Here is a 17,377-nt window from a genome sequence, read left to right as displayed (position 1 = left end):
GGAGCACCTTAAAGAAGGCTGAGTTCCAAAGAATTGACGCTTTTGAATTGTGGTGCTGGAGAAGACTCTTTAGAGTCCCTTGGACTGCAAGGAGATCAAACCAGTCAATCCTAAAGGAAATCAACCTGGAATTCTCACTGGAAGGTCTGATGCTGAAGCTCCAGTATTTTGGCCACCTGCTTCAAAGAGCTGACATTGGAAAAGACCCTGATTATAGGAAAGATTAAAGGCAAAAAGAGAAGGGAATGGCAGAGAATGAAATGGTTAAATGGCATCACCAGCTCAATGGATATGAATTTATGCAAATTGGAAGATAGTGAAGGACAGGGAAGCCTGGTGTGCATGGGATCAAAGAATGTGAGACATAACTTAGCAACTGAACAACAACAGTCCTTAATGTGATAAAGAATATATACAAAAATCTAACTTAGTGGTGAAAGACTGCATGTTTTCTTTATAGCTTGTGATCAAAGGAAGCATGCCACCTCTCATGACTGCTCTTTGGCACATTGCTGAAAGTTATAGCTGGGACGGTAAGGTAGGAAAGTAAAAGGCATATAGATGAAGAAAAAAAATCTACATGATGTGACTATCTAACTGGAATACCCCAGGGAATATAGGAAACTCCTGGAATTAGAAATCGGGTCAGCAGGGTCACCGGATATATGGTCAGCATACAAAAGTCGGTTGTATTTCTGTTTATTAGCAGTGAACACATAGGAACCAAAATTAAAATGCAGTGCCATGTTCAGTTACTCAGAAACAGGAAGAACTTGGGTGTAAACCTCATGAAACATGTATAGGACTTGTATGCTCCAAACTATGAAACAGTGACAAAAGAAAGCAAAGATCTAGAGAAATGAAGAGCCAGCATGTTCATGCAAGAGTCTACAGACGTAATTTATCCTCAAATCAAAGTGCAAATTTAATGTAATTGCTAAATAAGATTAAAATTTGATACAGAAAGGCAAAGGAAGTAGAACAGCTGAAAATAATTTTTAAAAGAAGAAAAATGTGGAAGCAGTCACTACTCAGTTTCAAGAGATTATATAATTACAGTAGTTGATACTGTGTGGTATTGGTGTGGTGTTGGTGAAGGGATTAATTCATAAGTTGATGGAACAGAATCAGGAACCCAGAAATAGCCCCACACAAGTATGGCCAGCTGATATTTGACGAACACACAGAAGCAACTTAATAGAGAAAAGATAGTCTTCTCAGGAAATGATGCTAGAGCAGCTAGATAACCACAACCAAAAACATGAACCTTGGCTTAAACCTTGCGTTTGATACTAAAATTAACTCAAAATGGATTCTAGATTTAAACGTAAAACTTTCAGATGCTGACACACAAGAAGTCTTTGGGACCTAAGGCTTGGTAAAGGAAAAAACCAATAAACGGACTTCATTAATATGAAAAATGTTTCCTGTCACGAAAGATCCTGTTAAGAGGATGAAACAAGCTATAGGAGAAAAAAATGCCAGCCTCTTACTTCACAAAGTATTCATGTCTATAATACATGAACTTTCAAAGTTCAGTAGTAAAATCTACACAGTCCATTTTTAGAAAGTGAACTAAAAGAAATGAGCAAACAGTTCACCCAAGAGGGACTATAGATGGTAAATAGAATATGCAGAACGTTCAACATTACTTGCCAGTAGGGAAATGGCAAAGACCACGATGAGATACGCTGCACTCTTACTGGTTTGGTGTAGTTGCTAAGTTGTGTCCAACTCTTTGGGACCCCATGGACTGTAGACTGCCAGGCTCCTCTGTCCATGGGATTCTCCAGGTGAGAATACTGGAGTGGGTTGCCATGCCCTCCTCAAGGGAATCTTCCTGATCCAGGGATCGAACCCAGGTCTCCTGCATTGCAGGCAGATTCTTTACTAACTGAAGTACGTGGGAAAAACTCTTACTAGCATTTCTAAAATAAAAGCTAGTGGCAATACCAAATTCTGGGAAGGATGCAGAGAAAGTGGATCTTTTATACATTGCTAATAGGAACATAAAATGGTTTAGTTGTTCTGGAACATACTTTGGCAGTTCCTTGTAAAACTAAACATGTACTTAACATAGCACCCAACAGTTGCACTCCTGGGCATTTATTCAGAGAAAGGAAAATGTAGGTCCACATTAAAACCTGTACATGATTGTTCACAGCATCTTTATTTGTAATAGCCCCAAACAGGAGCAACCGAAATGTCCCTCAGTAGACAGATGATTAGAAAACTAGTTAAGAGGACTTCCCTGGTGGTCCGTTAGGTAAGAATCCACCTTGCGATGCAGGGGAGGTCTGCAGAGCAGCTAAGCCCTGCATACGGCAACTAGACAGTCCGTGTGCCACCTGAAGCAAAAGATCCCACATGACACGACTATCCCGTGTCCTACAGCTGAGGCCCGACGCAATCAAATAAATAATCCATGTTGTAGAGTAGTACTCAGTGGTAACAAGAAATGAACTGGTCGTACATGCACCAACTTGGATGGATTTTAAAGAGTTACATTGAGTGAAAAAAGCCAGTCTCAAAAGTCACATATGGTATGAGTCTGTTTATATAACATTCTCAAAATCACAGATTAGTGGTTGCCAAGGGTAGGCATAGTAGATGGAAGTGCAGTAAAGTGTGATTATGAAAGGATAACATGAAGGAAATCTTTGTAGTGATAATTCTGTATCTTGATTGAAGTGGTATTTTCATGAAATCTATACTTGTGAATTAAAAGACGCTTGCTCCTTGGAGGAAAAGCTGTGACAAACCTAGACAGTGTATGAAAAAGCAGAGACATTACTTGGCTGACAAAGGTCCATATAGTCAAAGCTATGGTTTTCCTGCTAGTCATGTACGGATATGAGAGTTGGACCATAAAGAAGGCTGAGTGCCAAAGAATTGATGCTTTCAAACTGTGGTGTTGGAGAAGACTCTTGAGTGTCCCTTGGACTGCAAAGAGATCAAATCAGTCAATCCTAAAGGAAATCAATCTCAAATATTCATTGGAAGGACTGATGCTGAAGCTGAAGCTCCAGTACTTTGGCCACCTGATGTGAAGACTGACTCAATAGGGGAAAAATCCCTGATGCTGGGAAAGATCGAAGGCAGGAGGAGAAGGTGACGATGGGATGAGATGGTTAAATGGCATCACTGACTCAGTGGACATGAGTTTGAGCAAACTCTTGGAGATAGTGAAGGACAGGGAAGCCTGGCGTGCTGCAGTCTATGGGGTCACAAAGAGTCAGGCATGACTGAGTGACTGAACAGCAATACTTGTGGTAAAATGGGATAGAACTGTGTGCACTCACTGTATAAATGTAAATGTCCTGGTTTTGATTTTGTACTGCAGTTATTAATATGTATTATGTAATGATTGGAGGAAATTGGGTAAAGAGTACACAGAACTTTTATGTACTACCTTTACAACTTCTTTTGCAATTTCAAAATAAAAAACTTCAGACCACAGTCTACATGCAGCATAAGTTCAAACAAGTGATAGTAAAATGTTGCCCATTTGGAAATCTTAAAAAGACGCTCACGTTAATATTTAACGCTGCTTGCACATCTAGGGAAAAAGGACAGTTGATAACTGTATTTTGTGTTTAACACAGTTGCCATGGTACAAAAGTCAGTTCAGTTCACTCAGTTGTGTCCAACTCTTTGTGACCCCATGAACTGCAGGACGCCAGGCCTCCCTGTCCATCGCCAACTTGCGGAGTTTACGCAAACTCCTGTCCATTGAGTTGGTGATGCCATCCAACCGTCTCATCTTCTGTCATCCCCTTCTCCTCCCACCTTCAGTCTTTCCCAGTATCAGGGTCTTTTCCAAGGAGTCAGCTCTTCAGTCCTTCCAATGAACACCCAGGACTGATCTCCTTTAGGATGGACTGGTTGGATCTCCTTGCAGTCCAAGGGACTCTTGAAGAATCTTCTCCAACACCACAGTTCAAAAGCATCAATTCTTCAGCACTCAGCTTTCTTTATAGTCCAGCTCTCTCAAAAGTAGCTCTAATAAATTGTTCTTTTTTTTCTTTTAAGGCTCCTCTGTCCAGCATCAGTTATTTTATTCTTTACTAACAAGCCCACAAATATTCCAGGTTTATCTAAAGGAGGCTAAGGAAGTAAAGAACTCATGACTGAACATTATACTACTTGGGTCGAGCTTTTCCCCTTGTTGTTTTCCTTGTATTCCTTATGTTTCATCTCCTCATCAGGAATTTTGTATCTAATTGTGTAAACATGGAATATGTATACATTTGTATATAAATTATAGTAGAAGTTATGTGGCCATTGTAATATGTATACTACATGGTAGGTGCAGGTTTGTAAAGCCTCATAACTACATAGGTTGAACTTTTAAATAGCATCGTTTTGGATAACACCATTCCAATTTTAGTTTAAAATTTAGATTGGGTATCCCCAGGCTGTCTGTCCAGAAAGCTTTCACTGATAATTTAAAGTAACAGTGTTTCTATTACTTGGAAAGCACTTATGACACCCTGTTGTTAGAACTTTACATTCATTATTTAGTTGAATTTCTTCACAGCACCTCTGAAATGGCTTTAGCCTCTCTCTCTGTCTCTCTCTCTCTCTCTCTCTCTCTCTGTCTCTCTGTCTCTCTGTCTCTCTCTCTCTGTCTCTCTCTCTCTCTTTCTTTCATAGTTGCAGAAACCGGGCTGAGAAGGGTTAGGTAACTTGAGCAAGGTCACCAGTTGTACGGCTGCAATTTGAGCCTGGGAACTGACTCCAGTGCCCAAGTTACTAAGAACTGTGTTCCACTGTGGGTCTGAGGGCTCACATGTTTGCTTGATTCACACTTCTCCCTCCAGTGGCAACCAGATTGCTCAAGAACCCAGTTCCCTTTCTTACCTCGTACAGGCTTCTTTCAGTACCAGATTTCACTAGAAACTATGGCTTCATGTCTGCGAGTGGCGGCACTGTTCAGCATTCTCTGGTTCCTTATATTTAGATCTGCGTTTCAGTAGTCCGGTCATTCTTAGAGAACAGACATAAAATTACGTAGGGTATATACATTGTTCCAGCCAGCTAGGCAAATTTTGTTGTTAAACTGATCTTATTTTAAATGTCTTCAAAAATCCGTCTGTTTTATCTGGAAACAATAGTCGCAAAGAAAAGCCAAGGTTTGTTTTAGAGTAAATCCTTTGACTTAACTCCTCTCTGAATTATATCAGTGGTAATAAATGACAACTAGTAGCAACCAAAGATATTTATTCTTTATAGGCATAAATAAATCCAGTCTTGGTCATTATCAACTGTGCAGCTGGACAAACTCCTAAAGATTGCATTGTAAGATACACTATTGAAAATGTTACAAATACCTGCCTTTTATGCTTAGATGCAGAGTTTTCAGTTCCTCTGAAAACAATTAGAACAGCTTATATCTTTTGTTTTAAAAAAACATGTTATTTTTTTCAAAGATATTAGTAGGCTTTTGACTTTCGTAAGGTTTGGTATTTGTATTTCGTATGTAACATAATATGTGCTGTAAAGTGCTTTTATAAATTGATCTAATTTCTTATCTTTTCTTTACAGGAATATATTAAAGGAATCTGTGAACCTGAACTAGAAGAAAGAGAATGTTACCCCAAGGCCATGCACTGCATTTTTGTTGGGGCACAGAGCCTATTTCTGAAGAGCTTGATTCAGGACACCTGTGCCGATCTCTGCATTCTCGACATCGGTCTCCTTGGCATCAGAGGAAGTGCCGAAGCTGTGGTCATGGCTCGGAGTCACATTCAGCAGTTTGTAAAGCTCTTTGAGAATAATGAGAACCTACCCAACAGCCAGAAAGAATCAGAGGTAAAAAGGGAATTTAAACAATTTGTTGAAGCTCGTGCAGACAGTTACACAATGGATTTGTTAATTTTACCCACTTCCTTGAAAAAAGAACTCTTGGCACTCACCCAAGGTGAGGAGAATCTGTTTGAAACAGGAGATGATGATGATGTTGAAATTAGAGATTCTACACAAAGAGAGTTTACACAGAATGCTGCCACAGGGCTGACTATTTCCAGAGATGAAATTGTTTTGCAGGAAGATGCAAGAAATAAAGCGGGGACTCCCGTTTCTGAGCTTACAAAACAAATGGACACAGTCTTTTCTAGTTCACAAGATGTACTTTTTGTTCCAATGAATGGTGTAACCCCAGATGAAGAGGCACTTTCCAAAGACAGAGTTTGTCACAAGAGGAGGTTTTCTGATTCTGAAGAAAGGCATACCAAGAAACAGTTTTCTTTGGAAAATGTTGAAGAGGGAGAGCTTCTACATGATGGTAAGACATTAGCTGGAAGTGTAATCACTGACGTCTCTGATTCTTCCACTGAGGCCGAAAATTTAAGTCCAGACGTAAAAGACACTACTGAGGAAATGGAGTACAACATTCTCGTGAACTTTTTTAAAACCATGGGCTACTCCCAAGAAATTGTTGAAAAGGTCATTAGGGAGTATGGGCCATCTACTGAACCATTATTACTCTTGGAGGAAATTGAAAAAGAAAATAAGAGATTCCAAGGAGACAGAGAATTTTCACCTGGTACTGTGTATCCAGAGACCAACAGAACCAAAAATAAAGGTGTTTGTAGCAGCATAAATGAGCTTGCAGCAGATTCCACTCCAAAGAAAACACAAACTCACACACAGCAAAATATGGTGGAAAATTTTTCTCAGTTACCATTCAGAGTTGAATCAAAACCATGTACCTCAAATTGCAAAATTGATACTTTCAGAACAGTGCCAGTAGAACAGAAACAAGAAATCTGGAGTTCAAATCAGAACTACGTTTGTAACATAGACCTTGAGACTGATGGCCTTTTACCCTCTGTTGTCCCTTCAAGTCCCAAAGAAGTTGTCAGTTTTGTTTCAAGAGGAGCTTCAAGTCACCAGCCCAGAATTCCGGTTTTTCCTGAAAACGGTTTGCAGCAGCAAGCGGAACCTTTGCTTCCAAATAGTGTGAAGTCTGCCTCTGAAAACCGCTCGAGGTGTTGTAGCTCTCCTCAGTCTAAGCCCGGCTGTCCACCCCTTTCTCCACCGATGCCACTCTCCCAGCTGTTACCTTCAGTTACTGATGCTAGGTTGGCGGGACCTTCTGAGCATATTGATTGCTCAGTTACGGGGGTTCAAAGATTTCGAGATACTCTGAAAGTGCCCTACAAGCTGGAATTAAAAAATGAACCAGGGAGGACGGATTTGAAGCACATTGTTATAGATGGAAGCAATGTTGCGATTACGTAAGTCCACTCTCTTCAAATTATAGCTTTCAATAGGGCTCTTAGCCATGTCTCAGAATTGCAGTGTTTATAGGAACTATATCCTGTGTGTAGTTGACCCCATTCTCTGGCATTGTAGACTCTTCCTTCGCTCTGCTAAACCTATATTTCTGAGGACAGGGAATGATAGAAAATTTGGCTTTTCACATTGCATTTCCCAGTGATAAGCAGTAGAGAGACTTAAATCCTCAAGTTCTTAATGCTGTCTTAACACCACTGGGTTCTGAATACAAGGATGAAGCTTAAAACAAAAACGAGATTTCTTTTTCTATTTCTGTACATGCCAGGTCTTAACCCAAGAATGTGCAGTGGTAATAGGCGTGATGTATTTCTGTAATACTTTTGTTGATAAGAGTGACAGCAGTTTCCTTTCAAAGGAATTCTTCAGTTTGAGTTTCTTTATGGGCCTCTCCTCTTACTGAAAGTTTGTATAGTAAAAGAAGTTAAATGATTGTTTCTATTTAACCTGTCTTAGAACTCTTAAGGGGCAGTTTGATACAAGGAGAGTGTAGGGGTCAGAGTCAGAGTCTCCGCCCACTGGGAACCAGCTGTTTTGACCTCAGACGGGTTTCAGCCTGCTTGGTTTCACTTGATACAACCTTTTGCCCTGAGCTAAAGGACATCTTTATCATGCTATTTCAACAACTGCTAGGTAATAACTCTTCATGGTTTTCAAAACCAGTCACTCAACTGATTTTGAAGATGTCTTTAGTTCAGTTCAGTCGCTCAGTTGTGTCCGACTCTTTGTGGCCCCACGAACCGCAGCACACCAGGCCTCCCTGTCCATCACCAACTCCCGGAGTTTACTCAAGCTCATGTCCATTGAGTTGATGATGCCATCCAGCCATCTCAACCTCTGTCGTGCCCTTCTCCCCCTGCCTTCAATCTCTCCCAGCATCAGGGTCTTTTCAAATGAGTCAGCTCTTCACATCAGGTGGCCAAAGTATTGGAGTTTCAGCTTCAACATCAGTCCTTCCAGTGAACACTCAGGACTGATCTCCTTTAGGATGAACTGGTTAGATCTCCTTGCAGTCCAAGGGATTAGCATTTTAAGTAGTTGCAATTCAAGAAAAAGGGCATCTGGACATGGAATGAAGGAGAAGTTGAAATACAGTTGGCCCTCTAAGGTTGTGGGGTTGGGGGCCATCGACCCTCTGCATGGTCAGAATTAACCTTATTGTCAGCCCTCCATAAAGCTGTTCTGTATCTTATAGTACTGTAGTATTTACTATTGAGAAAAGGCCCATGTTTAAGTGGACCCTGTGTTCAAACTTGTGTTGTTTAAGGGTTATATGTACTTTCCTGAATTGCTGCTTATATGACCTCTTTCCTAGGAGTTCTAAAACATCAATTAATCCCCTGATTTTTCAGGAATACTTGATAAAATTGAAAAATGAATTGAAAACTATTATTAAATTATGCATCTATTACATACTTGTTATTTTTTGTTATAATTTTCAGAGAAATTCACAAGAAGATAATATGATGAATTCCATTCATGTTGGGATTCACATTCATTTGAGATTCCATTCATTTGAGATTCACATGTACCCATCAGCTAACTTCAGTAATTATCAACTCATGGCTTGTCTTGTTTTGTCCTTTCACTTTGTTTCATCTGTACCCTACCTGCTGCCTTTCACCCATTTTGAAGGAATTTTCAGATATATCATTTCTATCTATAAATATTTTAATATTTTAGTATCTATTTTTTAAATATAAAGATTCTTCTGATTTTTTTTGAATGGTGCTGTTCTTTGCTGTCAAAAATAAGAAAAGAAAATGCCAGCACTTCACATGTAAAAGTGAATATAGGCAGTAAAAATACGTAATCTGGTTGTCTTCATTTCCAAATAATGCTGTTTATTGTCATTTCACTTTGTTTTTTGGCAGTTCTTTTGGGGGAAACCCAGCAAATGGCCCACAACTGTATGGCATTATCTAAGTAAAAATGTAAAGTGCAATTTTAATTACTCACAGCCCAAGCCCGACGGCAGTTCCTCATTGTTAAACAATTTCTTGAGCCTAATGATGATATAAAATTTAGGTCACGATTATGAGTAATATTAATCCTTTTTCATTTTTCTGTATGTGGAGAGATTTGGGTGTTCAAAGACTAAGAAATGCAAATTAAGATGGAATGAACAGTGATAATGATACTTTAAAAAAGCCTTTTTGTAGTAACTAGTGTATTTCTCAGAGGAGTTACTGTTAGAATTTATAGAGTCACACTGGCTGTACAGAAAGGATGTTTTTGCATATCTGGTCCCTCCTACTTTGCCCATAATGCCCCCAGGCCATTGTGACACCCCAAAACACTGTTACATAATTCCTAACCTCCTTCAGTACAGTGCCATTTCTTTTGAAAACCACTGAATTAGTGCACTAAGGGAAACCACAGGCTGATTGAGAGGATTTTAATTTTCTTTGAATTCATAGATGTCTCAATTAAAAGCAACTCTTTTACAAAGGATATATTATCCTAGACAGACAGACTTATACTTAATTTAATGGAGATTGATCTCAAAATATCAGTAATTAAAATTAACTCTTATTCTTGGAAGAAACTGTTTACTGGGTACAGGGGTTTTTTTTGGGGGGGTGATGGAAATGTTTTGGAACAAGATACAAATGGTGGTTGCACAATATTGTGAATATGCTAAATTCACTTTAAAATGATTATTTTACATTGTGTGAATTTCACCTCAATTTTTTTGAGTCAGAAAAAAAATTATCATTCTAAATCAGCTGCTTCAGTTTAAATGGGAATTATAGACTATAAATTCCATAAAGGAAGTGATTCATGTGTGTTCAGCTCACTGAACTATCCCCAAGGATTAGTAACCACTTGGTGACAATGTGTTGAATGAATGAATGAATTAAAGACTTAATGAAGATTAGAATTGTTTAAATGACTTTTCACCACCTATTTATAGCTTGGTCTTCCAGTTGCTGTAGTAAATCAATTTGGATTACATTTCAACAAATATTTGGAATCTTAAAACTGAAACACTTGTTATATGTCAGGTACTGACTTTATCTTTTAAAACATAACCTTTACACCAGTTTTGTGAGATAAAAATAATCTGTAATAAACATAACATGAAATGGCTTGAAGATCTTGTCCAAGATTATGCAGCTACAAAGTTTTGACCCATGATATAGTTCTCCAGAGCCATCGTGCACCCCACCTCTTCCCACAGAAGTTGAGATTGAATTTTTAGGCCTTAGTGCCACTGGATACATTACTCCTGAGTTGCTTAAGCACTGCTGAGTAAACTTCACTAGCTTGACCTAGCTAGTTGGGGAAGTAGTTAAAAAGGAAACTTGAGTATTTGAGCAATAGGTTTGAACCCTTCCTTAAAGCCACTCAAGCCCACTCATCCCTGGGTTTCTGTAAAGCCTTATTTATTTGCCAGGCCAGTGTGAAGTCTGCAGTTTCTAACACACCGTGAGAAATTCCGAAATACCCTACTTAATGCTGCTGATTATGCATATCTCTACTTGGTTTTTCCCCTTTGTCACCGTGAATGAGTCAAACGATGAGTAAATGGAAATTGTATGTGGTGTATGGCTAGACATCACCGCAGTGGCCAGATAACATTTGGTCTCTGTCAGTCTGAAACTTCAGCAAAGAGCACCTGACTTATCTGAATAGATAATTTTCCATGTAGATGAGGTTTGTCCCCTCGCTCACCTATATGTTTTAACCATTTTTTCATGGTAGTCTTGTATATCAGGGTTCCATGGCTCTTGTTATTACATGGAGGCTGTAGAAAAGAATTACTCTTTCCTGGGTAACTCAGAAAGGGTTTTTCTCTCTTTCCCCACACTGCCCTGCTGCTTCTGTGATGGCCCTGCATTTTCATCGTTTTTATCAGGTATTTATCACCCATCTCCTCTGCTTTGAATCCTCTTCTTTCTAGTTGACTGCTATAATACAGAAGAGGAAAACAACACAGTGGTGTAACTTGTCTCCAAGTATATGGAAACAGAATCTCCCTTGAAAGCCTGCACATCTGGCTTCTCAGGCTTAATATCTGTTAATTCTCATTTGCATCTGGGAGCCCCAGAGCTTTGGCTTTCACCAGGGTAGAGAGGTATTATTGTATGTGTACCCTTAGTCTCTGAGTCAAAAAAGACAGCTGGTCTGTGTTTACCTGTCAGCAAGTTGTTTTTTTGTGATTACAGAGAGGCTAGGAGACAGCACATCTTTTGTTTGGTTATGATATGAAAATAGAAGTGGGACCTTATTATTTTAAACTCAATAATTTGGCTCTACTTGATTTTATTTATTTCTCTTCCGGATTAGTCCATATGTTCTTTACCAGAAGTTTGAACTGCGATTTATTCCTGAATCAGCTCTAGAAATTTTTCAGGGTATTAAAAACGTTTTGCTCTTATCACTGAGGATAACTAACCCTTTGAATTTTTTTTTTTTTAATCTGTGCTGTTTCTTCATTGCTGCTCAGGCTTTTCTCTAGTTGTGGACAGCAGGGGCTCTCCTAGCTGCAGTGTGCAGGCTTCTCTTTGTGGTAGCTTTTCCTGTTGCACAGGGCACAGGCTCTCGAGCACACAGGCTTCAGCAGTTTGGGCACATGGGCTCAGTAGTTGGGGCTTCAAGCTCTAGAGCACAGGGTCAAGAGCCTAGTTGCCCCTAGGCTTGTGGGATCTTCCCAGACCAGTGATCAAACCCGTGTCTTCTGCATCGGCAGGTGGATTCTTTACCACTGAGCCAGCAGGGAAGCCCCTGGAATTTTGTTTTCGTGCTAATGTTTCTAGAATTTCCCCCTCTAAGCTTGAGAGAGGTTCCAGGGCAGTAGAATTTTACCTACTGTCATTTCCCTCCTTTTCCTTGAAAAGCATTAGTCGCTTGATTGTGTCCAACGCTTTGTGACCCTGTGGATTTTGGCCCACCAGATTCCTCTGTCCATGAAATTCTCCATGCGAGAATACCGGAGTGGTAGCCATCCCTTCTCCAGGGATCTTCCTGACCCAGGAATTGAACCCAGGTCTCCTGCATTGCAGGTAGATTCTTTACCATCTGAACCACCAGGACCCAAAGGAATGGACTGAGACTTTATTTCCACTTAGTTTCTGCTGTTGCTGTCAACAGAAACATTTAAGGAAAAGAGGAAAAAGAGTTGATATACATCTGTGTCTGATGAATTAGCTAAGAAGGCACTTCAGCTTTTTTAGTGCATGTCTCTCAAGACTAAGACCCTCTGTACAAAAACTACCCCCCTCAAGCCGATTTTCCAGTAACAAATGCCATATTGCTACATTCCTGCCTCATTTAAATGCTTTTAGATAAACAAGCCACTGCTAAGTTATTTCATCAAGAATGGGTTTGTTTACTTGTGTACATTTCCTGGTGTGGAGCTGATGCCTGTGCAGTCTCTGATTTATGATTCACTGAGAAGAGTGGGTTTTAGCCTCTAAAAGGAGGCATTTCTGAGCCACTCCTCTGGATGTTAGATGCTTGTTACAGGTCCAGCCCATTCTTGCTCCATGAAAATGTAGATTTAGTTGGGGACAGTACCACTGGCGATAGTGGAAAGGGTTAAAACCTCTGCTTTTCCTTAACTGCTGGAGAATAATTTTTAAATATTGTTCTTCATTTCTTTTGAAATTGGTTTTGGGGTGGGGAAACAGTTTTTAATCCTCTGAACCATGAGTTACAAAGTAAGGGCCCGATCTGGCCACCACCTGTTCTGGTAAACATGGAACTTAGCTCCAGCCCCTCTCTTAGAGTTGACAGTTCTGTGGTGCGGCCGTGTCTGGTGCTCACTCGTGTTCCATACCGTCCCTTGTTTAATTACTTTCCCCTTGCTTTCTGCTTCCTTCACGAGAATCATATGCCAGGGCCCCCAGGTAGTTGCATGTGAGTCTTGCCATCAGCTTGTTTCCTGGAAGCTGTAAACTGAGTTGGTTTCCCAGTTGTCCAGAGAGGGGATGCAGCCCTCCTGGATGGAGGCAGATGCATTTGAACCCCCTGGGAGCTGTGGTGGTGAGAACATGTCATGGGATCATTCTGATCATAGCTGCTTCTGCTGCGGCCACAAATTCCTTCTAACATTCATCAAAGATTCTTAGAGGCCAGTGGACTAGGCCTCTCGAGAATGGGCTCTTCATCTAAAACCAAACATAAAAGGTTTCATAAACAAGTATAGCCCCGAAGCTCAAACTGCCCTCTACCACGGAAGCACACTCAAAGCAACTGAATAAAATAAAACAGAAATCACGAAACTACTGAGTCACATCTCCTATCATGGTTTCTCTTGGCTTTGCAAAGCAGCAAACTGTTAAAGGAAATATTGTCCTAATTGTTTTTGTTGTTTGTGGATTTTACTTTTTCACTTTATTCTGGTAAAACTTAACATGCTTGAAACATGCTTTCAACTGAAATAAATTTTACTTATTTTCATATAGCCATGGTCTGAAAAAGTTCTTTTCTTGTCGTGGAATTGCAATTGCGGTTGAATATTTTTGGAAGCTCGGCAACAGAAACATCACTGTATTTGTTCCACAGTGGAGAACAAGGCGTGATCCTAATGTCACAGGTGAGACAAACTGATTTTTCCAGGTTACTAATAATTAGGTAATCAGTTGGCTCTTAATTGCAGCACACACTACTTAGAATAGTGCCATAGTGCCATAGCAGCTTTAAAGCTTTAAAAACAGAACTAAATTTGTTGGACCCAGTTTAAAAAAAAAATCAGTTGAAGAGAGTGTTATAGCATAAGACATACTTGGGGGAGGGATGGAAAGTTTAATAGATGTTTATAAAAAGTTATGTTAGTCTTCATTATATATCACAAAAATTTCCTTGACTTTCTAAAAAGTTGGTTAAATATGTCTTTCTACTATGCTAAGATTTCTTCCTCTTTAAATAGTATTTTTGAAAATGATCATTTGATAAATTTGGAACCTTCACATAAGATGTCTTTTTAACAGTTTGTTTAATAGCTTAATATAAGTCATTTATGTTCACTGTGTAGTACTGCATGGCTGACCTGCAGGCCCCACACGGAAGATTTTAACTTATTATGGATCCTGAAATATCCAGAGAAAGTTAAGGTTTTTCTTCTCTTGGGTCTTAATAGGAAGATTGGTGAAAGGGCTGTGCCAAGCAGCTTGATGCATCAGACTGCTGCTGCTGCTGCTAAGTCGCTTCAGTCGTGTCTGACTCTGTGCAACCCCATAGACGGCAGCCCACCAGGCTCCCCCATCCCTGGGATTCTCCAGGCAAGAATACTGGAGTGGGTTGCCATTTCCTTCTCCAGTGCATGGAAGTGAAAAGTGAAAGTGAAGTTGCTTAGTCGTGTCTGACTCTTAGTGACCCCATGGACTGCAGCCTACCAGGCTCCTCCATCCATGGGATTTTCCAGGCAAGAGTACTGAAGTGGGCTGCCATTGCCTTCTCCGATGCATCAGACTACCTGGAAATAAAAGGTAGACTGGGAGGAGGAAGGGTGAGAACAGGACCCACGCAGCACATTCACCAGGAAGTAATAAAACTTAGTCGCTGTTGAGGGTAGAAATGGTGAAAGTACATTTCCCAGGTATCCCAGCTTCCCTCCCTCAGGGGAAGTGTATTTGTCCTAGCAGAGGGTACTTGAGAATAAGGCAGAACTACTCATTTCAGTCATTTTTGCAGTAGGATCCCTGAAAGAGTCTTGTGAGCCTTACGTGCTGTGCATTTCTAGAGCCGTAAAGCAGTGTGTGTGGACATTTCAGCCTGAGTCAGTGGTGAGCGCCACTGTAGGGAATGCAGCAGTGGGACTCTCGGACCCTGAGCCTGGAGCTGCTGTTTTGCCTATTACTCATTTGAGGTTTTGGCCCTCTTATTCTCTGTCATGACCCACTCCCATGAAAATCAGTAAATATTTGTACCGATGTACAGAGAAGAGATTAGATAGGGTAGCAATCAGAGGGAGGTTTGACAGACTCTTGGAATAGGGACCAAGCAGTCCTTTTCGGGATCAGGACAGAACAGTCTATCTGCCTCTCTGGCATCCCTCTTCTAGTCCATCCCCTGCCCTCAGGGACTTTGGCCCTCACTCTCTTTGTCCTCTATTGCTTGTAATAGAGCTGAGAAAAAGTTCTTAATAGTAAGATCCTTTATGTATAGGTTTATGGTTTATTCTTAAGAAGCAAATAAGTTGAACATTTTTAAGTTTAAAAAATGGCTAAAGTCAATTTTTACATTACATTTGTTTTGGAATATGTCTTCCTTGATTTTTTTCCCCCTTCCCAGTAAGTTCATAAAATGCAATCTTTGTGAGTCAATAGAAAAAGTGTTACCCACAAGTCTCCAAGTGAAACATTTGGGGGTGCTTTCGTTTATTGAAACATCTGGGTAGATAGCCTTTTTCTGAATGTGTATTCAACTTATTCCATAAACAGAACAGCACTTCTTAACCCAGCTCCAGGAGCTTGGAATATTATCTTTAACTCCTGCACGGATGGTCTTTGGAGAAAGAATTGCTTCTCATGATGACAGGTATGAAAGGCTATTTTCCTTTCTAAAGTGGGTGTGGGGTGGTGAGGAGCCAGCCACCTGCTCCACCAGACAGTTCATCTGGCACCTGAATCCACATCTTAAAAGGACATGCTTGACCCAAGTTTGAGAATTTTAACATTCATAGTCTTTAAGGTTATACATTCAGGGACATTACCAAAGAAGCTATTGAGTTAAAAAACTTTTTTAATAAAACATGGCTGAGAATCTGTAAGTAAAAGCCCACATTGAGTTGTAGTCTTTTTAAATACTTCCTAAAAGTAATGTTTGTTTTATCTTAGTGTGGCAGCCTCAAGAGTGCTTTTCACACTTCCTCTGTCTCCTCCTGGTTCTATCTGGCTGGTGACTTAGTCTGTCACTGTGATGCCTGAGCCCTCAGCATTTCTTCCATATAATAGAAGACGGTCTCAGCTGACCCTCGTGTTAAAGGAATAAGCCGCCTTTCTTAGGTTGGTACATTGCTCAGGGAGCAGGTGCTGAGGCGAGTGTCTAGGAACTGAAGTGCTGGCGTCCTGTTCTTTGCTCTCCTGCCCTCACCCTCTGTCACTCTGACCTCTAGCCCTTACAGCACCCTGGTGGTGTTGCCTCATTGTTCTACCACAGTGCTCCCTCACGTGGAAGACAGCGCTTAGCTTTAACCCAAGGTAGTGAATGATGGTCAGATGGGTGAGAGATGAAAGAGGAGCTTGGCAGGGGAAGATAACTTGGAGTGATAGCAGACATTCAGCAGAAGGTCCGAAGGGCCTCCTCACTGACAACCTCTTGCCCTTCACCAGGCTGGTATGAGAGACCAGATCTGGGGAGAATCCGAGATGGCATGAAAGAGTGCGGGAGGAAGCACCTGGGGGTAGGGGCGTAGGTGAGAAAGTATTGGGAGATTGGGATGGAGGGATTACCCTTGCTCCAGAGATACTTGGTAGGGACCCTGGAGAGCTCACATGAAAAGGCGGGTTGGACTGCCAGGCTCATGAACAGCCTTCAGAGGCTGTTAATGCAGCAGCTTCCTTCTCAAACCTGCAGAATTTGAATGCACACGCAAGTATGTAAACTACGTTTTCACTTAATTTATGTGGCTCTCTGGGTTTTTAGCAGATGTGAACATGTGTCCTGATTCACAGTACACGCCCAGAAGCTTTACTGCCTATTTTCATTAATACTTGTAGACAAACATTACTACTTACTGTTCATGCCAATTAGAAATAATTTAAGATATTCATGCTAAATCATATTTACTTATCAAGTTTTCCTAAGATTTCTGAAACTAATGAGGCTTATTTTTTGATCTCCTTTTAAGTACCCCCTACTGATAATAAAAGCAGTTGTTTTGCGCCTTTAATTCCAGTGATTTCACTCATTTTATTGTTTCATTATCTTTGTTTGCATTGCCTCAGACAAATGTGGTCATTCTGACTAGGGGATGAAACTCATATTATCCTCAGAAATCTCTCATTAAGAGGGTTTGAACATGAATAATCTCGAATGATGAAACAGAATTCTCTGTAATGTTTACTTGTTAAACTTTTTGGTCACCATATGAAAGTGAAAAGTGAAAGTGAAGTCACTCAGTCGTGTC

The 17,377-nt window shown here is 40.4% G+C and overlaps 1 protein-coding gene across 1 annotated transcript in view; it reads left to right on the top strand.

The window, feature by feature from the left end:
* Nucleotides 1-17,377, top strand: part of N4BP1 (NEDD4 binding protein 1) — a 56,539-nt gene that overhangs the window by 29,287 nt on the left and 9,875 nt on the right. The window contains exons 2-4 of the mRNA XM_068991744.1: nucleotides 5,548-7,241; nucleotides 13,713-13,843; nucleotides 15,690-15,786. Coding sequence (XP_068847845.1) covers nucleotides 5,548-7,241; nucleotides 13,713-13,843; nucleotides 15,690-15,786 — 1,922 coding nt within the window. The remainder of the gene's footprint in view (nucleotides 1-5,547; nucleotides 7,242-13,712; nucleotides 13,844-15,689; nucleotides 15,787-17,377) is intronic.

Source organism: Capricornis sumatraensis, chromosome 20 (assembly GCF_032405125.1).
Source record: "Capricornis sumatraensis isolate serow.1 chromosome 20, serow.2, whole genome shotgun sequence".
In the NCBI taxonomy this organism is placed as follows: Eukaryota; Metazoa; Chordata; class Mammalia; order Artiodactyla; family Bovidae; genus Capricornis; species Capricornis sumatraensis.
This window is presented reverse-complemented; position numbering and strand designations above follow the sequence as displayed.